The 24,589-nt window shown below is 42.2% G+C and overlaps 1 protein-coding gene across 2 annotated transcripts; it reads left to right on the forward strand.

The window, feature by feature from the left end:
• Positions 1-13,252: 13,252 nt before the first annotated feature.
• Positions 13,253-22,850, forward strand: LOC139209583 (dysbindin-like). Of its 2 annotated transcripts, none has more exons than XM_070839353.1 (4): positions 13,253-13,631; positions 21,158-21,307; positions 21,714-21,863; positions 22,551-22,850. In XM_070839353.1, the coding sequence occupies exons 1-4, from the start codon at positions 13,589-13,591 to the stop codon at positions 22,844-22,846; spliced, it is 639 nt and encodes a 212-aa protein (XP_070695454.1). In that variant the 5' UTR covers positions 13,253-13,588; the 3' UTR covers positions 22,847-22,850. The 2 variants fall into 2 exon arrangements, with proteins under 2 accessions (XP_070695454.1, XP_070695455.1); XM_070839354.1 differs by having other exon boundaries at positions 21,161-21,307.
• The last annotated feature ends 1,739 nt before the right edge of the window (positions 22,851-24,589 follow it).

Raw genomic sequence — 24,589 nt, forward strand, 5'->3', positions numbered from 1 at the left:
TTGTGAGGTATGGGGATGTCCTGCGTAATGCAGCAATAAGTCATTTGCTTTATGTACTGTACTCCGTGCCCCAGTTCCCATCACATATGACCTGGCATAAACCCTCATGGGAGTCTTCATTTATTTCACTGACACAACCATGAGAACTTTTTAGAATTGAAAGTTGCAGAAAAGACATTACATTTTGTACAATTATAATTTTCTGTTTGATTAGATTATTATTAAAGTGTTAATTAGAGTTAAACCATGTTCAGCCTCGTCTGAACTAACTTCACGCATATGATTAATATCTCAATGTTCTAACTTGCCGACAAATATGTAGTTTGATGCCTTAAACTAGACCAGGGTGAGTGCTCCCACTATCTTTTGGCTTTGTCATCATGGGTAAGACATTTGACTCAGGTCCAGAGCTGGAAGTGTCACGACAGGCCAGGTCACATGAGCAGCTTACATGGCTGGGATCTCTCTACGGTACAATGTCAGAGGGAGTTGGAATCTACAACCTGCACCTGCTGAGATGAAAGTGAAGTGAGACTGTGCCTGTGATCACAGTCCTCCCTGCTGGATCGAGCCACATTTTACTATTAAAATTGTCATGTTTCTTCGATTTGCTTCATTGTCCTTTTAGCTGAGTCAGTTGGGAATCCTGGGCATGGTAATGATCACAAGTGCATGAAACATTGCTTCTTAGAGGCCAATGAATCCTCTGCTCAGCTACTCATACATACATATAACGATTTTTATTATTTTTCAAAATGTATTTTTGGTTAAAAATAATATAATAAGTTCTGGGTCTATTGGATACATTAAATGCTATTGACCATAAATCAAGCCACTAATTCATGCATAAAAAATGTGGCTTACAGCAGGTTTATGCTGGTCGCCCAGCTTTGAAGGTAACAAATTAATGTAATTAATGAGTCAAAACTTTCAAAGCTCAAAGTGGGCCTCTGTAGAAAATTCTGCCAACATTTAATCTCGGTAGAACTGTATTTCATTCATTCAAGTCATTAAAAATCAGAGCAGCTGATCCGTTTCACTCAAGTAAAAGTGTCAGAGCCACGATCACAGCTGCATTAGTGCTTATAAACTTCAGAGATCATATTTTGCTAGCTGAGTAATAATCATAGTCAGAGCTATTGTAAGCTATTACATCTGCTTTTAGATTTTTGAGTCATCTCATACGCAGGCGTTAAATGTCTATAGGTGCTTCAAACCATAGAGATCCCTTTTTGATCTGTCGGCTGAACGATTTCGCTGAACATAAAAAAATTAGATATCTAAGTTATTTCAACTAAGGTCATCGCTGATTTCGTTTCGAGTGAGCATTATCTTTTCAAAGTTTCTGTTTGACTGGAGCCCAGGAGTGGGAGGGAGATTGTGATCAAACAACCAGAGAGAGTGGGAGGGTCTGACTGCAGCACATATCGAGAGATCACATGTTCATATGCGTGCATCTTTTGCTCTTGTGATCATTGGGCACTGCACAGGCCAAACGTCTTAGTATCATTTCCTCTCTCCTTCTCTCTCTCCCATTCTCACTTCTGCATTCACACTATAACATCCTATGAGCACTGGTGTAAATAGAACTGGAAAAAACATGACTCTGTATAAACTGGGAGTGAAATTAAATGGTGCCATTATAACCCTGTGCTTCTTCAGGTTAATTGATGATAGTGCTGACCCAGTGAGGCAGTAATGACGAAGCACATTATCAATATACAACAAATTCAGCAGCGGACAAAACTTGATCCTCAAAGGATGGATATCTGGCGGTTGTCAACATGTGAAATGAACACACAATGCCAGCAACATTTTAATATTCATTATAAGTTAAGAATATGTTGTGAGGTGTGTCACTATCAGTGATGCAGTCAATGTGATGTTGTGTGTAAAAGGGCATAAACAAATTATAAGACAGGCCGTCACACAGTCAAACACACCTTGACAAGCTTCTAATACGCAGAAGAGGTGTCAGGGTCTCTTGTGAAACTTGACCCCGCTGACCCTTAAATCAGGTGGCCCGAGGAAATTCAGCACCTCTCTGTTTCAGATTCTACGGTGGCCCAGAAAGCTCACAAGACTGGACAGGCTTGATAGAGGACTCTGTCCATTGAGAAAAAATGGTAACTGAGCTTATGAAGGCACAGAGTGTAGCAGCACCTGAAGCCAGTGATGGGGAATCTTTGCGGACAAATGGAATCACACAAACTGAGAAGAAGAGAAGAAGAGCCAATCACATGGCGGTGTGACGCAAACCCGTGACTCCTGCCATCATAACCGCACACACACACACACACACACTCAGAAGGGACAAAGACAATTTCACAACTGTGTGTGTGTTATGTGCTTTTGTATATACTGTACATGCATGTGTATGGATGTTTGTGTTTGGATAGGCACCCTACATGAGTGTGTGTGTGTGTGTAAGTGACTCACCCCGTGTCAGTTACTCCTCTACAAAAGTGCCCTTTCCTTTTCTACTTCACACCTCTCCAGTTTGCTATTTTTGGGCCATGTTAGCAGAACTAGTAGTATCCGGCAGATCACACACACACAGGCACACACAGGCACACACACACACACACACACACACACACACACACACACACACACACTCACTACAACATGCAAAACCCATTGGGAGTGTTTTGGAAGCGAGAGGAGACGTGCATCTTTTATGGTGCACTGGTACAATAGCTGATTCGGTGAAGCAGACAGAAATATCCAGGGTTACTCGCAAAGTGAAAAATATCGTATTGCATAAGATGGTGAAAGGACCTGACCACGTAAATGCAACAGTAGCTCTCTCCCACAAAGACACACACACACACACACACACACACACACACACACACACACACACACAGTGATGTCCTAATAGTGTCCTGCAGGCAGGCGGGCAGAGGCGGGCTGGGGTAGAGAAACTGGAGCTGAGGCAGAGTGCTGACTCAGGGAACAAATCAGCGAGAGAGAGAGAGAGAGAGTGTGTGTGTGTGTTTGTGTGTGTGTGTGTGTGAGAGAGAGAGAGAGAGAGGACATTGTGCTACACAGAGGCCTCACGACTTGCGTGTGCAAACCAGAATGTCCCGACCACCACTCTGAGCACTTTATATTGTTTTAGCCGCCACTTTGAGCTGCCTGCTGCCGCGACGACGGAGCCAAAAACCAAAGTCTTACTTTTATAAGAATTCCATTGAGAGAAAGGAGAAGTAAAAACAGGAAGTCTTTGTCCTTTTATTTGTATAACTTCACTCCTCCGTAAATGCTTTGTGAGTGCTGACACTCATTCCACTTTACTTATCCACTTTACCCAACCTGAAGGATAATTCTGGTTTATCACAATTTGAATGCACTTGCAAAGCTAATTGCAGAGATCTGGGAATGCAGCAGCATCACTAAGTCATGATCAGACAGATTTTAACTAAACAACAGATTTGCAGACAGAGAAAGAAGGGGAATGGTGAAATTACTGCCCAAACCATAGAAGTTGATAGAAGTGCAGATGGCAATTATTTTTTATTATCAATTAATTATTTTTTGATTAATTGTTTAGTCCTTGATGAAAATAGTGAAAAATACCAATCATTATTTCTCAAAGCCCAAACCAACAGTCCAAAACTACAAGACATTCAATAAAGTACCACATACAGCATGTACTGAAAGGCAGCACTTCCTCACACTGGAGAACCTGAGACTAGAGAATGTGTAGCATTTTCTTTTTACTACTTTGGTTTGAAGAATTGTTTTAAATAACAGTTGCTGTTTATTTACGGTTTCTTTTTTTTTTTCTTCTCTTTTTTACCATCTTCTGGAGATCAATTAATTGATTAATCCACTAATTGTTTCAGTCCTCGTTGTAAACAACCACAGCAGTTCACAGGCCAACTTTCTGGTTCAGATTTGACCTACTGCTACCACAGCTGGACACATTGTTCCTGAATAGCATTTTGGGTGAGTGAGTAATGAGTAAAAGCACTGACCCTCGTCCTAATACATCAGATTTACCCTGTAATCTTTTGGCAGCATCTTAGCTGTCACAATCAGTGCGTCTCTGTTTTTATGCATGTGTTTAGATGTGTCCATGACCATGAGGTATGTGTGGGTACGTGAGTGTGCATGTGTAATGTGATGTATATAGACTGTGCTCTAAACAGAAAAGCAGCAAGTCAGCAACATCCAGGTGGTTTTGGTTTACCCTCAGATTTCACTCCCCCCATTTCTCTCTCTCTCTCTCTCCCTCTCTCGTCCCCTTGTTGTCTCCCTCTGTCTTTCCTGCTTCATTATTTGTCCTTTCTCTCTGGCTAAAAATACTTGCTGCCCTGTCACTATAACAGATCACCTCAGAGGAAATTTGCTGCCAGCAGTGGACAGTGTTTGATACAGCAGCAACGCCACCCACTCCACATGCACACACACATGCCATGAGCCTTGGATCATAATGGTGTCAGTGGATTAGTATTTGCGACTGTGGGCTGATATATAAAGTGTGTTTGTGTGCGTGTTCGACAAACAGGTGCAGTAACCTCATGAGGCAGACTGAGCTGTTGGAGGGTTGACAATGTAGGTGCAATAGTTACATTAGGTCACAACAGTTGGAGAGCTGGAATAACAGATACTATCTCACTTGCACACGCAGACAAGGTTGCACCTGTGCTTTGCTGTTCAAAATAACAGGAATATATTGTGTGAGAGAACTACTGAGTGGAGTAATACAGACAAGGAAAATATGTGTGAGCAAATGTCCACAAGGGTATGTGCGAAAATGGGTTTTTATGCAGGAGAGAGAAAGAGAAAGAGAGAGTGTGAAAAAGAGTGGGGCTGACAGGCCACTCTTGTGACTCGTAAGAAAATTAAATAAACAACAACTTCTCACTCCTGCTTTCACACTTGTATGTGCAACTCAACCGAGTCTGTCGGAGACGGCATAAGGTGTCACTGTTTAGTGCTCAGGAGAATTTTCCTTTCGTGTCTCCTGTTCCCATGGCAACTGAGCAGCGACCTGCTATGACCCCCAAGGACTAAGAGGGACGGAGGTGAAGTTGTCATTTAGCACAGGTCAGTGAATAAATACTATTGCATTCATCATATCAGCCGGTAGTCAGCCTGGGAGATAAAGACCTTTCTCTGTGGATCTTTAAGAACGCGGCACATGAACATGTTTGCAAACATTGTTAAGCCATTCATTTATTTTTTAGAAATATAATGCTTCGTTGTATTTGCTATTTGTGTTTTTTTTGTTTGTTTTTGCATTCAGGGTGGCCACCCTTCCTCTTTCTTTGTCTGTCTTTCTCCCCATCTCTCTGTGTGTGTGCGTGTGTGTGTGTGTGTGTGTGTAAAAGCATGCACCACAGCCCTGCTACCTGTGTTTCAACAGGCCCTGTTGTCTCATTATCAGAGTGACATTTGTGCAGTCCTGCAGAGCCATCTGGATGCGTCCCACACACATGTGAGAGAAACCAGCCTGGGTTTGGATCTGACTCACATCAAACAGCCTCTCTGCCCACACACACACTAACACACACACTAACACACAAACACCAAATACAGACGGCACAAACAGAGCATTTTCCAGAAGCCAATATCTGACATTTAACGAATAGTGAGGTGACAGGGAGATTGATACAAATATTCCAACAGACACTTTACAACTTCACAGTTTGGCTTTCCAATCACAACAACTGAGGCTTATTGAAAACGGCTTCATTTAAAGCTGTTGGCAGATGTAGAGAAAACACAGAAACTAGAGACCTCTTCCCTACTACTGCTGAATTCAGTGGTGTATGTTATCGCAAATGTCTGCATGTGCACGTATGGGACAGTCCCATAACGAATGCAAATGAGTGTTTAAGTGCCACAGGTTGGAGTTGTGAAACTGCCACTATGGCTGACTTGTGCAGAAGAACACCAGCTTGAGGTAATGTGCCTGTCTGATTGTCCAGGAAAGTCCAAAAAATTCAATATGCGATCAAAGCTAGTGCTTTGCTCTTAGTTTCATCAGGATAAAATTATGACAAATGTGAAAATGTGAAAGAATATGGTATGAAAAGTAAAAAGGATCAATCAGAGAGAACTGCTGATGGCACATTTAACAATTTCTATAAATCACAATTGCATATACTGAAGAAGATACAATCAACAGCAAGAATGGCGATGAAAAAGCTTTTTAAGCCTCTGCTAAATTATCTCAGAAAATCTGTGTGTGGTCTGGTGTGTGTGTAACATTTAATGCAGTTAGGAGTGAATAGGACATACAAAAGAACCATGTGACTCAAAGACAGAAGAGATCAAAGACTGCAAATGTGTTAATTCTACAATGCTAGAGCTGGACCAATTTTATATCCTGCTTGCGAAGCTAACTCTAACCTATTGAGGGGACGCTGTGACTGTTGCACGACATTTGTGAAAAGACCAAATGCAGTTTCACTATGACTCTGACAGTGCAGTGAGCCATAGAAAAACACCAGTGCACACACAAGCCAACCATGGAACGACAAAGTTAGCATACTGAGTCATGCCATTGGTGTGATGTGAAAGGTGCATGCACACTTCTCTCTCTAAGGCTCTCCACGCAGAGTTCTGGGCCTTGAGAGTCCATTACCTGAGTAGCTGTGTGCATGCAGGTTGCCGAATGCCACTGTGATGTTCACTGACATGCTAAAGTTCTGCTGCAAGCAACGTAGGCCTCTCTCTATCCCCTTCATCTCTCACTCTCTTTCCCTCCTACCTTCTCTCATCTATAATTGATTGCTCCCACTGTACCAACTTCATTTGCTGGCTGTGAATAATGAATGAGACACGGAGTGGAGGCGCTTTTTCTTCTCCGTTGGTTTGATACCTGATTAGCCATTTACAGTGTATCTATGCTATCCATGACCAGGCCTGGGGTTCCCAACGTGTGCCTCCAAGTGAAGAAGCACAGCCAAGAAGGCTGCCTAGGAAAAAAAGGGCCTGACAGTGTGAAAAAAATTAAATCAATCCTTTTTATTTATTTTCTTTCCCGTATCATTTAAGACCAAGAACCAAGCATCATTCATGAACAAGCAACAGGCATGTTGTTTTGATGTGCGATTGAAGCCTGTGAGGCGGTGAAACAGTTGGGTTGCTGCGTGGAAATGAAACCTGTGACTTGGTGAGTGCATAATTTCCCATAATAGCAATCTCACACACACGGACACATGGGGGCACACGCTACATACTGTACCTTGCACACATTCACACACTTTTGAAACACACATGCAAAGCCTCACGCACAGAGACAAACTGTTCTCTGCCGCAGTGAGATGTGCTCTTTTGAGGTGCACGCCATGTGATGCGCATTCCGCTCACCTCCTCTACACAGCTCAATGGACTCTCAAGCTGCGTCCAACACACACGCACACTCACTCGCTCACTCATTCACTCACTCGCTCACTCACTCGCTCACACTTAACCAGGATTATTAATAGTGTGTTTCGGTTCCACAATGCTCCACAGAAGTGCAAGCAAAGCAATTCAGCTCAGGGTCCAAAGATGACGTATTTTTTGGGGGGGTGATGTGGTAAAGTTATGTCAGCCAGAGACTTAAAACGGTGCTTCCCACTTCCTGGAAGAGCTGACATGAGTGCATTGCCCCCTTCCCTCTCCTATGTCTTCCTCCCTTACTATCCCAGGCACACTATGCCCACACGCACACTCACACTCACTCACACACACATTGTCATTCATGAAAAAAGGAGTTTTGCTGACACAGACATGCACACAAACAAATAAAAGAGCCACATTGTTAGCAGTCTGCTGTTGGAAAAAAGTTGTAGCTGACAGAAGGGGCTCAGTGTGGGCAGCAGAGGGCTGACAACACAGCAGCTGTTCGACTTTCTGCAACCTGATGGAATGAGTGTGTTTGCGTTTGGAAGGACGTTGACGGCGATGATGGCAGGGAGATGATGAGGATGTGGAGGAGGAAGACAGCAGTGAGGAGAAGGTGGAGGTTGGAAACGAGAATGATATCTATGGTGATTCCATCTTCAGCTTCACCACGAGTACAATGCTTGAATGTCTGAAAAGTACCAGCATCCTTCTCTTTCCATTTGCATCCCTCATTCCAGTCCTCCCTCTGTCGCCTCCTCTCACTCTGTCTGCCTCTTTCTCTGTCCGCACATCTATACACTAAGAGAGACAACCCTACCACAGAGAGACCCTGAGTGTCTGTCTGAACCGTATAGTTAGAGACTGTCTGAGTCTGAATAAGTCTTGATCTGCAGAGGTAGGTACACAGAGGCACAGTTATAAAGGAAGATGGAGGAAGGGTTGCGAGAGAAAAGACTAAGAACACAAGAGAGTGTGAGTGCGTGAGAAAGAGAGATGTACTGTAGGGGGCTGGAGGGAGATGGAGAGAAAAAGTAAGAGAGAGACGGAGGGAGAATAGATGAGCATGAGAGTGTGTGAGAGAGATAAATAGAGACAGAGCGAGCAGGAGGAGGGGGAGAGTGTAAACAGCAGAAGGTTCACTGGGTTCAGTGTGCAGTAGAGGAGCTGAAAGATGGGCATCAGAACTCGAAGCCCAGGGGGCTGGATAGTGGTGCGTGACTCACATACTCATGCATATATTCACGCACACACACACACACACACACACACATGTGCATGCACACAGAAACATCCGAACGCTATTTTATTTCCAAACATGAACTATTATACACACAAACTCCAGGGAGACAATCTGAGACATTAATAATGGAGTGATTTAAAAGGGTGACATATTGGCATGCTTTTCATCTTTTTATTATAGTACCACACAACAAATATTTCGTCATTGGTATCTAATAAATAGATTGAAATATTCATAGGAAATTGCTTTCATGGTAGCATGCAGCATTCACAGTTTTGTTACACATGTATATGTGGTTTCTGTTGTGTTGACTCACAAAATATATAATATTTCACACATAAGATCTGACATTTTCACGGACAGGAAACACAAAATATAGTCGGCCTTTATATTTACAGGTCACCCAAATCATTTTGCTGTGCGGTTTGCTTTTTCATCTGAGAATGACTAATATCCACAAGAAAACACTAAGTTCACTGCCGTATATCAGTGGCAAGGCTCAGCATTACGAGTCAAACCGATACTGTCAGTCACACAGTCCAAGCAGCCCGTTTTCTCCACATGAGTCACTAGATCTCATTTAGACACTGAAAAACACTGCACACACTTGCAAAACTGACATCACAAACCATCATGTTAACCCAAAACTGATCCTAGCACACTTTCACAGTTCATCCGCAGAGACGCATAACACAATCAAAGAGCTGTGACAGTTTCAAATTTGAAACCTAACTGAGTGAACCATGGAGTAGAAAATACATATCCAGAGCACCTGTAAGACAAAACACAGATAGCATAACAGGTAGATGCACTGTAACGGTATTGAATGTGGTGGCTGTATTTATTTTCAAGGAAGCTGTCACTCACTATGTTGCATTCTTTACAAAGTATGGCAAGACAAAGCTATTTCACACAAAAGGTTGTGCATCTCACAGCTGAAGCAAGCGCAATCCTAACAACTTTCTTGTCTCACAATGGCTAATTAACACCTTGACAGAGCTGTGTGCTCCTCGCTCTGAGAACAAAGGCACTGCTACTGTCGCCTCTCTGTCCTGCCACATTTAGCAAACAGCACCTAGATGCTGTCTGCTGGCTCAGAGGCACAAGTTTGAACACTGGCAGGCAGGTGTGCACATTCATGCATTTGGCACTTGGATGTCTGTTGCCATGGTGACCCCCAGAATATCCCCATACAGCACAATGTGATATTTTTAATAAAGTTTGAGGGCTCTGACTTTACTGTCTGGTGCGGCTGTGAAGATGTGATGTGAAGATGTGAACTTTTTTTTCTGTCTGTCACTGAGGCTTAGCTGTGTATGGCTCACCCGAGAAAATCCAGCAGCTTGTGTCAGCAGCCTTACAGTGTATTGCTCAACCAAAGTGTAACACAAAGGCAAAGGGAATACTAACTAATGTGACCATGAATAGTGTGTGCATAGATGTGGCTACATGTGTCTGTGACATTTATTGTCTTTATGTGTGTGTGCATGCATGTGTGCATGCGCAAGTGTGTGTATTTACCACAGTATGACTCACAAGCCACATCAGAGACTGTGCTGCAGAAAATTGAGACAACACAGTTTCAAAAAGGAAGCCAGCAACAGGCACAACACACTCACACACACATGACCGCATGCACACTCATGCACACACACACACACACACACTCATGCACACACACACACACACACACACACACACACACACACACACACACACACACACACACACACACACACACACAGACTGTCTAACAGTCACTGGAAATCCCCTTTAGTTCACCTGAATGAATTAAAACTGGGAGTATCTCAAACCTGAAATAGACATTTGAAATGCGATTATGATTGTGTTTCAGTTTTAACATCTGATCAGAGGCACAAACTTGATCTGTTGTTGGACAAAAAAAACAAGTCTGAAAAATATGAGTTTCCTGTGGTTTACATCAAGTATTAATGATTTATTATTTATGACATTTCAATGATTGAAATGGAAAAGTCCTTTTTGTGTGTCACAAATGTGTGAGATTTGTTGAAGGTGTCATTGAGCCTGTGTAGTTAACTGTGCTCAGCAGGTGCTCAAGTGTGAGCTAAAGTGTAATACACAATGTTCACCAGCAGATGCCAATATTGACTTGCCAATGAGGCAAAGATAAGGAACCTTTGGAGATTTACAGTGATGTACTCTACAGTGGATGAGGTGTTGGCACATGCAGTGACAGGGAAAATCCTCTCTCACATCTCAACAAGAAATGTCAGTAGGCATATGAGCTGTAAAAGGATATGGCTGACCTGTGGTGCTCCCAGTTCTAAACACAGTAGTGACGTCTGATGCAAAAACGATGTTTAAATAGATTTCCTGTGAAACGGTGCCGGCATATGAATATATTAATCATCTCAGAGAACATAGATGACCACAGCACCAGAATGGAAGCAGAGCAGGTCATGAATCATATCATATTACGTCTCTACCTCCTTATGTAGTCTGCAAAGAGTTCTCCATGACATTAGCGGTTGGACTGGAGCAGCTTCCTCCAGCTGAAGTGTGATGTAATTGGCCGTTAGAAGCCTCTTATTAGGGAAGGGGAAGTCAGGACCTCCAAGAATCCATGATGCTAAGTGCCTATTAACCCCCCTATGTGCGACAGTCATAGTGCATGTATTTGTGGGTGTGTGTGTGTTTTTCGTGGCGTGTTTGTATGTGTGTGTGCTTAATTACATGTTAGCACATGCTTACAGAAGCTGTGGCTCTCCTTTGCATTAAGAAACCTCTTTAACTAAGGCTGCAAATAGAACCTGTTTGACTCCGAAACAGCAAAGAACTGATGTAATTTATGTCCCCACAAACCTCTGCAAACTTACTCAGTAGTACAAAGGCTAATTGGTAGAAATATCAGGGACACAGAGACCTGCTGCTGTTATTAATACATGATAAATGACATACTTTCTAATTAGCCATCAAGTATAAATGTTATTAAGTCATTAATAAAGGGCAATGGGTTTCTCGCCTTTTAATTACTTGTCAAGGCGCCAGATGTAAATGTTAATAAGTTGCATGGATTCTCTGCAGCTCCTTTCCAGAAGGTAGGTGTTCAAACTCTCAAACTCAGGTAGGAGGACCTGGATAAAATGCCGGCTAAAAAGACAAAGCAATGCTGGAGGAGAATTTACACCAGCCAAACTAATACTCAACTTCACGGGCTCTCAAATGATATTAATGGCTTACTATTAATGCATGCATACATAATAAGTGATTCGTAAGCAGTTGAAAGGGAAGCTCAATGATTTTATACATGAATCAATTTACTCATCATGGAGAGAACTACTCAGCCTGTGAAAGTTGGGTACCTAATGTTCTCTGTGACTCTGGAGGAGCTTTGTCACGTCTGAGAAAGTAACCCCTCATTATGTCATCAGGGTTATCTCAGTTTGGTTCCTGGAGAATACAAACTGCCTTACAGACTGTGGGCATGGAGTTTTAAAATCGTGGTCATTATCCAACAATGTTAAGGTGTAGTGGAAAGACACTGTCAGACTAAATTAAGGGAAGCATAGGATCCAGTGTTTGTAGCGCAGCTGGTGGTGCTGTCATGACTGGAATGAGCAGAGCAGGCAGAGCAGGCAGACTATTAAAGTTCAGGGATTTAAGGACAACATTAAGGTACAAAGCTTATGGAAATATCAGGCTTGCAAGGGACTTTTCCTCTAACGCCACCATGAGTTTGACATGGAGGGAATGATCACTGTGAACTTTGCTACAGATATTCAAGGTCCCCAGAATGATAAATTCTAATAACTTTGGTGATCCTCTGACTGCAAATAAAAAACCTTAATAATCCTCTCAGGCTAAGCAGTATTTTGTTTTTACTGCTAATTAGCAAAAGCTATCATGCTAAACTAAACTAAGACGGTAAACGTGCTTGCATGTTAGCAATGTTGACACTGTGAGTGTGTTAGCATGGTGGTGTTAGCATTTACCTCAAAGCACTGCTGTACCTAAGTACGGCCTCACAGAGAGGCGAGCATGCCTGTAGAGTCTTAGTCTAGTTTGAAACTGGCCCTCGAGAGTTCCCAAATTTGATGGAAGTGCAATACTAGATCCATCAGTTAATCTGTATAGTCCTGCAAAAAGCATACCCTATCAGAAAATGCTACTATTAAGGACAAAAACTAGAATGAATTAATTAATTGATCAATAAAAACAACAATTAAGATAACACAAAATGACATAATGTAACGCATTACATGGCATTAAATAGATTTCATTACGTATTTATTAAATTTCAGATATTTTCTCAGTCAAAGTGAGAGAGACTGTGTTGATTCATTAATATACAGTACCTCATATTTTATCACACTTCACTTATAAAGCTTTCATCCTACAACAAAGTGAATGAATAAATACAAAATTCTAGGCACAGCATTGATGGTTGAGATGGGAGGGGTTTTATCCTGGTACATTCCTCAATATTATGTAAAAAGCCCATACTCCTGTTGACCCCCTTGTTGTCACCAGTTGGTACAGGCCACAAAGCCGTAGCCCACTATCACTCTTCTCCCGTCCCTAAGCTGCACAGCTCCCTACAACCCTACTGAGCCTGTCTGACAGAGAGAGCAAGAGAGCGTGTGTGTGTGTGTGTGTGTGTCGGTGTGTGTGAGACACGGAGAGGCAGCCGAGATGAGAGTGTGAAGCAGTGAGAGGGAAAGCCTCGACAGAACAGCAAAGGCAATCAGAAAGGGGGGGAGGGAGACAGCGAACACAGCGAAAAGGCAGAGGGGAGTTATAGACAGAAGAGAGGAGGGTAGGGAGATAAAGTGCAAAGTGAATATACTATCTTTGATAGTCCTGGTGCCAAAGTCAAGAGATGCAATGACCAGATGACCAGCCACTACACACACCAGCATCCTGTCCTGGAGCCTTGACAGGAGGGGACAAGAAAAATCCAAACACATTCAAAGGCAAAACACTCAACTCTTCAGTCAGTCCCACATCCACTGTATCATGTCGTCTACTGGGTCAACCAACCACATCAAGCGTCTGGCATGTAAGTAACCAACAGAGTGTGAGTTCAGAGAAATGCAGCTAAAGAGAAAGTAGTACTGAGCAGATTTGCAGTATTCTACGGTATATTGTAACTTTATGTTCTGTACAAGGACTTACTCTGCAGTTTTGTAATTCAACACTTTACATGGTCTTTCCACAGTATAGTCCCTTAGGACATTTTTGCATAACCCACACAAGGGAAAGTGTTATTATAAAACTGTACAGAGGTAATTAATTTCCTACTACTGGTTCAGCTTTACATTAATCCCAATCATTCAGAGCCTCACAGCAAAACAGTTAATTCTGTAATGAGAGGCATTTAATTCTGCATTTGTTAGCTCTTCAGATTTCAGATCAACATTAGCTGTACTTTAGGTTACATACATTGTGGACTGCATGGCTGTTACATAATTTTCCTCTGAGCTACTTTACTGAAAACCGTCACTAAAGGATTCATTAAATTATTACTCACTAAAAAACACTCAATTACACAACATTATGTTCAGTTCACCCTGTCACTTCTTGGTCCAGCCTTGAACTGTCATTTTATCAGTCAGTTTATAGCCTGACCGCCTTGATGGTGGTCTGACACTGTTGCAGATGAGGTTTAATCACAGAGAAGGGATAACAACCACTACTCAGAGAGATGCTAAAGGCTAAAGGAAGAAGGTCTTTATATAGAAACAGGCTATACATGCTAAATGCTACCTGCTTGGCAGAGGAACAGTTTCTTGGTTTCTAATTGAACCTCACATGAGTTGTTTTTGTGTTTAAGTGTCAAGAGAATAAACTGCTGTTTTGGCATACTACCTTACTACCTGCTTCCTTAACAAATACAGCATTAAGATCAGAGGAGTCTGAAGAGGAGAGTGAAATAATGAAATGGGTGCACTTAATTCACTTAATTTAAATGATGTGTTTATTTAATGTTGCTCTAAGCTTCAGGTAAAGCCTCCTGCAGGATGACGTATTATGACGATGATGATGGTGGTGGGTGCTGCAGAAAGGTGTTATTAATGACCAGTCTGGGTTTGCTTTCTACTACATGGCTGTGTGTATATGGATGTGTGTGGGGGGCGGAGAGGGGAGTGGGGAAGCATGGTGGGGGAGGTGGCTGTTGTGGTGCAGTGATCTCACTCATAAATGATTTAGGCTTGATGGACTGCTGTGGCTATGAGGCCAGCAGAGGAGAGCAATGGGCTCAGTAAATACTAGCAGTGATACCTAAAAATGATGTGGCTGTATACTGCTGAGAGCTGGGTGACACCATCAGCAGCCCCTGTGGGGGAATTAGGAGCTGTGAGAGAGGAGGGGTGGAGTTTGCGATTGATGGGCTGTCAAATGTGACTGGCCATGCAGTGCAACTGTCTTACAAGCTCTCTCTCTCTCTCTCTCTCTCTCTCTCTCACACACACAAACACCCGGTCTCTCTGTTCAGTGAAAACAGAAAGATGATCATGGGATTTCTTTCTGCTTGCCACAAGGGGATTGAATGCTTCACCATGTGACTCTTTGGCTCAATAGGAACATTTGTTCCCCGCTTATAGTGCAGTTCCCAGGACTCTTGATGTATGACTGCACCATTAAAATAACACAGAGTGACGCATGTATTCAGACTTGAATGTTTTCATCATAGAAATGATGCTGGTAAGGTAGCTAGAAAGAAGTCAGCAGAGAGAAACAAATGCACATTGCATGCTGGGGCAAAATAAAACAACCTGACAGGTATGTTATTTGACATATCTGAAAGGGAACATAAAGACTAGCAGTGTGGATTATTATAGGAGCAGAGCAGAGGAGGTGGCAAAAGGATCAGACCCTTGTAGAATAATCAGAAAGATGAAAAGAATCATGTGCTTCAGCTTAACCTCAGGCGCTGGACCATTCACCCCCACCCTTTCTGAAAGACACACACCACCTCTACATCTTGTGTCCACCTCTAAAGATAAACCAGTGTTGATAATCTGATTAACAGCAATGCAAGAGTGAAAATGTCTGAAGGAGAAAAAATCAGGACACCTGAGAAAATGTGGACAGCAAAGAGGACAAAGAAACAACTAAAAGGTCTTCTTGCAAAATTAAAGACAGTGAAATTGTTTTTCTTCAGTGTGTGTTTGCCTTGAAACACACGAAATGCACAAAAAAATGCATGGCGTCACTGCACACTTGTATTTGTCAGTATGAGGCTTAGCTGAGGCAAGCAGACTCAGACTCAGACCCAGTATAGCCCTTTGCTTCAAATCACTGACACTACAGTTACTTTATACCAGGAATAATGCACAGCAGGCGCAGGTTGCATAACACCACATTCCCCTTTCTTTGACAAACTTCTCTTTCTTTCTTTTTTGCTTCCTTCCTTCCTTTCCCACAAACTCAGCCAACACAGCCATCCTACATTCATACACACACAACCAGTGTACAATGCAGTAGGAGTCCAGTGTTGTAGGGTGTGCGGTTAAAGGATTGTACCAGCGTTATGTAACAGTAAGCTCTAGGTTATCACAGATCAGTGTGGGCTAAGATGGAGCAGGGATTTCTGGGTAAGGGGCATAGGTCCTGTCACAGATCACAATTGTTAAGGAATTTCAAAAGGCATATCCTAAAATAAGCTTAACTCAGTTAGTGCCCGACAACAATTCCTCTCCCGTATGTTTTTTGAAGTATTGGCGTGAAACCACAGGAGCCTCTACGATTCAGCCACTTATAATTACCAACTTCTTGGAGGTAAACATTCCAACTTCCAAGATTTCCAACTCTGTGTATATTTGACTGCTTTAAGATAAGCTCCAAACATAAGCATGAATTAGCACAACCAAGGCTGAGCAAAGGTCATCTATGACCATCCGGTCACAGATCACACTGAAACAGAAAACACATCCTTGAATTTATCAATCAGAGGTTGGTTTTGATATTGCTGGACCATGAGGATGGGGGCTTGGAATGATGATAAGGCATCTGACTACAACATCTTTGTCTCAGAAAGGAGTGCTGGTCCCTTAACTGAGACTCAGAGACTAACTTGTGGATCTTGTTATGCAATGGTAATGGTAACAACCCTGCTACTGAATCCCAGGGTATGTATCAGCAGATGTAAGTCACTGCCAGAACCACTTTTTGCACACAGCAGTCACATTGAATCATTAATTCTTGCCTTTGTGTCATATAATATTGTTTTTACTGTCCATCAGTGGTTGTACCAAGGCCATAATGTGTTTAAGTGCAGTGTCATAGATATTCATGTGGGGAATCAGTGTGGAACCAGCAGATTAAAGGCTCTTCTCCTCCTCTCTCCTTTGCTTGCATTTCCTCCCATTTTTAAAATTTTCTTTTCTTTTTTTTCCTCTTTTAAAAGCCACGTCTCTTAATATACTGACGCCAACACTTCCCTGATGTAGCAACAGCCAGCCATCACAGCTGTTCTCTATTCCTTGACCCACCTACATTTAATCCTATCCATGTGACCGGTATTTTGTATCCTAGATAAAGCAGAAGCCTAAAAACAGAATGGGTTTCCTCATTTAACATCAGGAGCCAGACGTGTAAACGATGTGTACGCATTTCTCAAGAATGCCCATAGTACGTAGTATGCAATTCCAAACACGACCCCTTTCTTCATCTATTCTTGAATGTAGTCTGCAGCAAGTGATTGAGAGCAAGCTGCACCCAGCATGCAAGCCCCCAGGTAGTGTGCCAGGTTTTGAGCCCAATTCGACATAGTGGCCAAACCGTGTAATTCCAACAATGGCGTCCATCACGTAATGCCATTGGGCCAAAAAGACTTGATCCATTCAATCCGATAATATTTGGAAAGTCTAGACAGGCTGCATGATTAAATCATTTTATCCCCATTTAAGTTAGTGGAGGGCTGGCCTGCTCTGCAGGGTCAAGTCTCTAGTACGCATGTTTTATTGGCCCAACAAGTCAAAGTTCTTTGGCTTCATGTGCCACTGAGCAACTTTCATGGGAATGAATGCAGCCCAGCCTCCAACTCTGTATCCAGTTCTCTTTATACATCGATGCCAGCTTGCCATTCAGCAGTGTAACTGTTAATAGGGTTCACCTCAATACCCTACACAGTATGTAGTTCTGGTAGGAGAAATGCACTAATAAATATGTCCCATAGAGCTCAAGAGCTTGGCCTCAACACTGCACTTCCTGGTTTCCTAAGCAAAAGACACAGCAAGTGTAATTACGGACAGACAGAGACACCGTGATGACTGTTTACAGATACGTGATGAATTTGCGGTAGGATGTTTAAACTGATCTGATACGGTGTGTGTTAACACACCGTATCAGATCAGTTTATCCAGCATAAATGTAAACATCAATTTGAAATCTCTAATCTGAATGATTTCAATTGGACTGAAGAATGATTGTCCATGTAACCGCAGCTAATGTCACCCAGATGTTCATACCATCATTCACTGTGCAACAGTAATACTTTCTCATAATGAGTTGATAATTCCTTTGAACTTCCTCTGAGCGAGTTACACTTATAATACAGCTGTCAAGAGCAAATAACATTAGCCTCAAGTTTGAAAGCTGAAAAATACTTTCCTTAATGAGCCAAACAGCCACAAAAGGATCGTTGATGGTTAATAACCCCTGTCAAAAGCAAGGGATTCCCCCGTGGTGGCTATGAACACCATCTGGGTCTCACACAGAGCATGCCAGTAATGTAACCTTCGCCAATTTGCATGAAGGCCTCCTACTCGTCTTCCACAGCAGGGTGGAAGAAAACTCGGAGGTTATCTGGATGAGTCAGTCTTTTACATACATGTTTTTCTCCCACGTAGAGGCAGACAGATGGCGACATGCAGCTGAGTTCGTGCGTGGGTTGGACATGTCCACTGGCTATCTCGACTTGAGTAGTGAAATTAGATTTACAGAGGAAGAGACAAAGAGGGAGAGAGAAAGGGAGACATACTCAAGAGAGAGAGAGAGACCCTCATCAGGCCAGCAGGCAAGGTTTACGTAAGCTGTGTAGTTTCATCATCAGAAGCCTTTTCATTCCTCTAAACTATAAGGCAACTATAGCAACTGTTTTATTTGTCTCAAGCTTCCCACTGCTGCCAAATAATGACTTCTGAATGCTCATTGACACTGGCAGGTGGCATCCAGGTGGCAGTGAGCCTTGGCAGGTTGTCACGCTGAGGTCTCTCTAAAGAGTTTTGTCACTTAAGTATGATGACGTCTTGATCTGTCACTGACTGAGTAACTCAGTCACGCTGTTTTTTTTGCTGTCTGTGGTCTTGCTGGACTGATGGGACATAGCTGGGACAGAGGCCCTCTACAATGGGATGTCTATATTTCTTGGGGGGGTGTGGGCTAATGGTGTTAGTCGGGGATCTACTTCACTTTTAGACGAGAGCTGCACCGATTAGTCACTTAGTCAATTGATAGAAAGTGAATTAGCGACAATAATCTCTTAGCTGTTTAATGAAATGTTTTTCAAGCAAAAATGGCAACCATATGACTTATTAGTGACGCCCACCATATTTACATTCATGTCTGGACACAGCGCTAACAAACAGCGCTAAGCTTCATGTCATCGACTGTGCTCCCAGCTACTTCACCAACTGTTGAAATATCAGCCAGAGAGACTGTGAGCAGCAGAGTGGTTTCCTGCCTCCACAGACAGCTTGAATGACTGAATAAAGGGCTGAGGTCAGTGCATGAGAGTGGACACACACCCCTCCAGGGCTGTGGACGAATAACTGACAGATTGACTAGCTGGGTCTCCAGGGATGGAGCTGTATGAAGAGGGAGGCCGGGTAACACAGATGTGTTTGTTTTCAAACAAGACACAAACAGCACTCCAAAGGTCTGTAGATGAAGTAAAGTGAATGTTGCTACTGTGCATGTATTCATCATGTAAACACGTTAGTCATGGATGCTTACACGAGTTACGCACACTGGGTGACAAAATGAGCATAAACTCCATAGCATGCATACAGATACATGGACACACAACAGCATGGATGCACAAACACACACTCATGCAGTTTATGTGAACATGCTCACATTTACAGATTCATGCATGCACACGCACACACAGACTCAGAAAAATTAAAACTCTGGTGACATGAGTCAAAGTGTCAGCTCACGGAGCCCAGTGGGCGAAGGGACAATGTGTGCTGAGGAGGATGTAGCACGGTTACACAACCACAGCTGGTCAGTTTGGCAGAGGCCGACGCTGGAGGTAGACCTAAGGACAGATGCTCTCATTTTTTTCACAACATGTCTGTATTGTCACGCACTGAATTAAAGAAAAATCCCCGTAACGTCACGCATTGCAAGCTAGGGGATCTTCAGAGATTTGCAAGGTTTGCAACTGCTGACTCTTCCCTTCTGGACCCCTTCTGCACATAAATATCAGCCTGCAAACAGAAAAAGGAACAGCAGCTCAAAGATGCTACTTGATTAAGGGGCATGTTGACAAAAGCTTGCCCTAACCTTCACACTCCAAACCAATGGCAGCACACTGAGAGCAAATCAAAAGCCACTCTGTCAGAGCACAAACTGTTTTGGCACATCAACCAATTTCTCTCAAAACATCCATGAACTAGAGATACAGTAAGTTGCAACTAGATGCAGCTGCACACACATGTAAATGCCATGCACAGATACTTGCTTAAGGGTCCAAAATACTCGACATAATTTAATGTTAAAATATGGAAGCGCGACTGCGATCAAAATCAAAGGATTACAACAAATATGCTGATATGAATAAGTGTTTTTTTTTAAAGCTGAGTTTTGTGTAGTTTCCCCTAAAATTATTGCTAAATGCAACTGCTACAGATACTGAAACAAAAGTGGCATAGTTAATGTGATGCCATAAGTGCAGGTCTTTTCAATCCTCATTTGCTGTCAAATTGATTTTCAAACTGCATGTGGGTTTCATCCTGACCACTAGGGATCAGTCTAGCAGCAGAACATTGTCTCTGCCTTAAGAAAGTCACAGAAAAGGCTGACTGAAAGGAAAGTGGAAGGGGAAAGAAAACAGTACAGTAGAAACCATTGGCACTTTTCACAGTTAAAGCCTGCAGCTAAATGTGGGAGATGACAGGACTTGGTTGTGCAAACAGTATCAGGCAACCACAAACATCTCTAGCCTTTTCATCTCTTTGGATTCCTTTGCATTTAATGCCATGACTCATTTACTGACTTGAAAATAACAGAGTGATGACAGGAAATGAGGGGGGAGAGAGACGGGGAATGACACGCAACAAAGAACCCAGGCCAAACACAAATTAGGGATGATGCAGTTCAAGGGTGGTGTCCTAATCCCTAAGCTACCAGGACGCTCCATTTTTTTCGTAAATCAAGAATAACATCTCACAATAAAGTGACAGTTCCTCAGTGTACGGCAGAATGAGACAGATTGTTCTGCTATCAAAAAAGATACATTAGTATTGAAAAAAAAAACACCATCCCCTCCCCACTCTGAATTTTACAGCTTTGAATGAGAGTTGAAGTGATTGTTTTTTAATGAGTTTTTGGTCTTTGTTTTGTTTTGGTGGTCAGCAGAGACAGACAACTCTCAGAGGATGTTGGACAATGATTCTGCTCAGCATCTGAAGCTGAGGGAGAGACAGCGCTTTTTTGAAGAAGTCTACCAGCATGATGTAGACAACTACCCTCCCTCAGCTCACCTGCAGATTGACTGCAGGAAACGTGAGTGACTGTCTATTGTTACACAGCATTCTGTCAGAGGGGTAGAAATAGTTAAGAACTTTATTTGCAACAGGAATACCTCCTCTGCATAAACTGAGTGAGTTTTGAAAGTTACTTACAGCAGCCGTTATACATCTGCTTTGCTCAGTAGGAGAATAGCAGAGGATTTAGCAAATTATTTACAGGTTTAAAACACATTTACAATATTTAATTTCAATGTTTAATAAATTAACATATTTTAAATAGGCCTGAACATTTACGAAATTGAGATGGAAATCTGCATATCATAAACCAATACATGCCCTGTGATATACTGTACGTAGACATAGTGTCATGGCTCAAATGATATGTAAAAGATATGATATGTATATCGCGGTTATATTTGCTATTCTGCCTGTACAAGCAGCCCCCATGGGAAGCATCTCCTCTATGGAAGTGAATGTGGATGTCCTGGAGCAGATGGACCTGATGGACATATCAGACCAGGAGGCCCTTGACGTGTTCCTAAACTCAGGCTCCGGAGCAGATGAGGGAGCGCTGGCATCTCCACTACCAGGTGCACGGCTTGCCTCTGAGTCAAAATCAACCTACTGCCACTGCGCTTTACCATTCTTTAAATCAATTTTCAGTCAAACTGACTTAAAGGATAACTCCTGTATTTTTAAACCTGGGCCTAATTGTATATATTCTGGGTTAGAAATGACGGACTGGTAAGTACAAAAACGGCCGACAGTCGTACTGCATGGACTGTAATGGTTGTACCATTACAACTGTGCCTGATCAAAGCACGTCCACCAACAGGTTCCACTGACAGGCTCAGATTGTTATTCAAAGTGTCTGACAACATGACAAAAGGATCCCTATAGACCTGTAAGACTCTTGTAAGACTTGTTGCTACTGCTGCCTTGATCTGTTAGTTTGTTTCTGTTATTGTGTGTACACAAATATTGTGTTGGATTTTACCTTACCATTAAAAATAACAAAGTCATAAAATAACACAGACAAATTAACTGATCAAGACAGTAGTATAACAGTAACTTCCATGTAAAATTACTGTTTTTGTCAATGGAGTCTGGTGGCTTTAAACCAAGGATGTAACTGCTATTTCTGGAGTTATCACTTAACGTGATATTCTGTATATTGACTAAATCTTTTTTCACTATTATTCACTATTTCATTAATCAAATTGTCCTATAACTAAGAACTTTGACATTTTGGGTGAAATTGATCTAACTGTTTCCAGAGGGTGAAGAGGAAGAAGATGAGGAGGAGGATGAAGATGCGGAGGTTGTCTACCGGGAGCGAGCACCTTTGAAACGGCAAAATGAAGTTCAATGCAGCTCAAAGTCTCGCATGTCCTCCACGTCATCTGGCTCCAGTGAGAACAGCCGGGATGGAGTCGACACACCTGTGATCCAGTCGGACGATGAAGAAGTCCATGCTGACACTCTGCTGCTGACCTCGGTTCCGCATACGAGGGATGAAGAAACAGAGGAGGAAGAAGATGAAGAAAGATGCCTTGCAACTAAATCTTCATAAAGACTGAATTTTGCCCTTAGAAAAGATACATGGAGAGTGTAAACAAGCCTGAGATCTCTCTCTTTCTCTGGTGCATGGTTGACCTGGCTGTGATTTGCTGTTTCTTTTGAATGTGTTACTGAGCACAGTGGATTTTTCTTTATTACTATAAATATTCTCTATTTTTCCTAGTAACTGTAACTGTAAATACTGCTCAATACTAGTTTGTCTCTTGGCGATGGTGGCAATTTTCCAAGTTTCTTGATATCCATATGGCAAATAAGTCATTCCACTCCTATGCGTTATTGTTTTCTGGTTGAGATGAGGCAATTATTGGTTCTGTTTTTTATTCCTCTCACTGCCAGAGGGAAAGCTCTCGTACCCATTTTGTGTCTTGAGAGCATGGATGCCAAGAAGACATGTGAAGGCACCAGGAAGGTAAAACACATGTAAAATAACAGAAACAGTGTCATATTCAGTGAGCAAACAAAGAACAGACAAAGAAAAGCGAAATTCAAAAGGTAATTTAGATGTTACTGCACTTGAACTCTGAATACCTCAGATTTTCCTTATTTTTAGCATTTAGATGATAGAACAGTAGATATCGTCCCTCTCACAGGAGTTACCAGACCTTCTCACGAACTGCTCCATGGCTCTAATCACACAGTAGTGAGCTTTTTTATCTGTAGGGCAAAAATGGCTTTGTAGCGAGAATCAAAAACATCAGACAGCTCTTGGCTTAAAAGGCCATCTGACTGGGTCCAAGGTACAGAGATACAGTTACAGTGCAGAGATCATGAATCTCCTTTTAGTGTTTCAGATCAGATCGGCAGAAATACGCAGTGCAAAACCCGTCAGAAAGTTGTATTTCTTTAACAACGCTATCATGAATCTCTTGCCATGTGCATGCGCAAACTATTTATAGTATCATGAATGGAAATGCGCTTGAAAATGCATGCAATTTTGTTCCTGGTAGAGACCTTATGCATTTTCAGCGATGTAGCTATAAAGTGTTGTATTACTGAGCTATTCAGGTGTCACCTGTACTGAATGATGGGTAACTCCTCTCTTCCATGTCAGATGTAATTTCTGAGATTGTGATCATGTGGAAGCAAAATGATCCAACTGACAGATTTGTTTGCTTATGTAATATGAACGTGTGGATGCGTGACTATATGCATGGGTGTGTGTCTGTGTGGGTGTGGCTGGTTAACATCGCAGTTCAACAGGTACAACCCTCGTTGGCCCAACTGCTACTTTCAAAACAACCTGTTTACAGTGCAAATCGTTATGTGTAACTCGTCCTCATTTCAACACCTTGCTATCAACTAAATAAAAATGAAACAGTGGTTAAAACTGTTAAATCTACTGCATTTGTTGTCTGTCTTTCACTCACTGGCTTTTGGTTTTCTTTCTCTCTCATAATGTCGCGCTGTTGCCACCACCTTCCTCTCAAGTCTGAAGTGTGGCTGTTTCTAAACCCGTTTATAACTGATAAGTCAATAATAAATGTAACAAACAAATGAAATGCTAACCATGGTGGCAACATTTTTTTACAATGTTTAAAAGATCTGCAAACTGTACAGATAAAGGACAGTTTCACTTTTTTTTTTCATGTATTCTTAAAGACAATACACATATGTCCATATATGCAGTTTTGCTTGCAGTAATCACTCCCTCTGTTTAAAGATGCCAAAGAGACTCATTTAATCATTTACATGGAAATGACTTTCAGTAGAATATCTTACAGACAAGTAGGAATAG

Source organism: Pempheris klunzingeri, chromosome 11, assembly GCF_042242105.1.
Source record: "Pempheris klunzingeri isolate RE-2024b chromosome 11, fPemKlu1.hap1, whole genome shotgun sequence".
NCBI classification, from domain to species: domain Eukaryota; kingdom Metazoa; phylum Chordata; class Actinopteri; order Acropomatiformes; family Pempheridae; genus Pempheris; species Pempheris klunzingeri.

Excerpts from the sequence above, each read along its gene's own strand:
- LOC139209583 (XM_070839353.1), top strand. The coding sequence starts at position 13,589 with ATGTCGTCTACTGGGTCAACCAACCACATCAAGCGTCTGGCAT. Across the intron at positions 13,632-21,157 it reads CCACATCAAGCGTCTGGCAT|CAGAGACAGACAACTCTCAG; the intron begins GTAAGTAACCAA and ends TTTGGTGGTCAG. Across the intron at positions 21,308-21,713 it reads GCAGATTGACTGCAGGAAAC|CCCCCATGGGAAGCATCTCC; the intron begins GTGAGTGACTGT and ends CTGTACAAGCAG.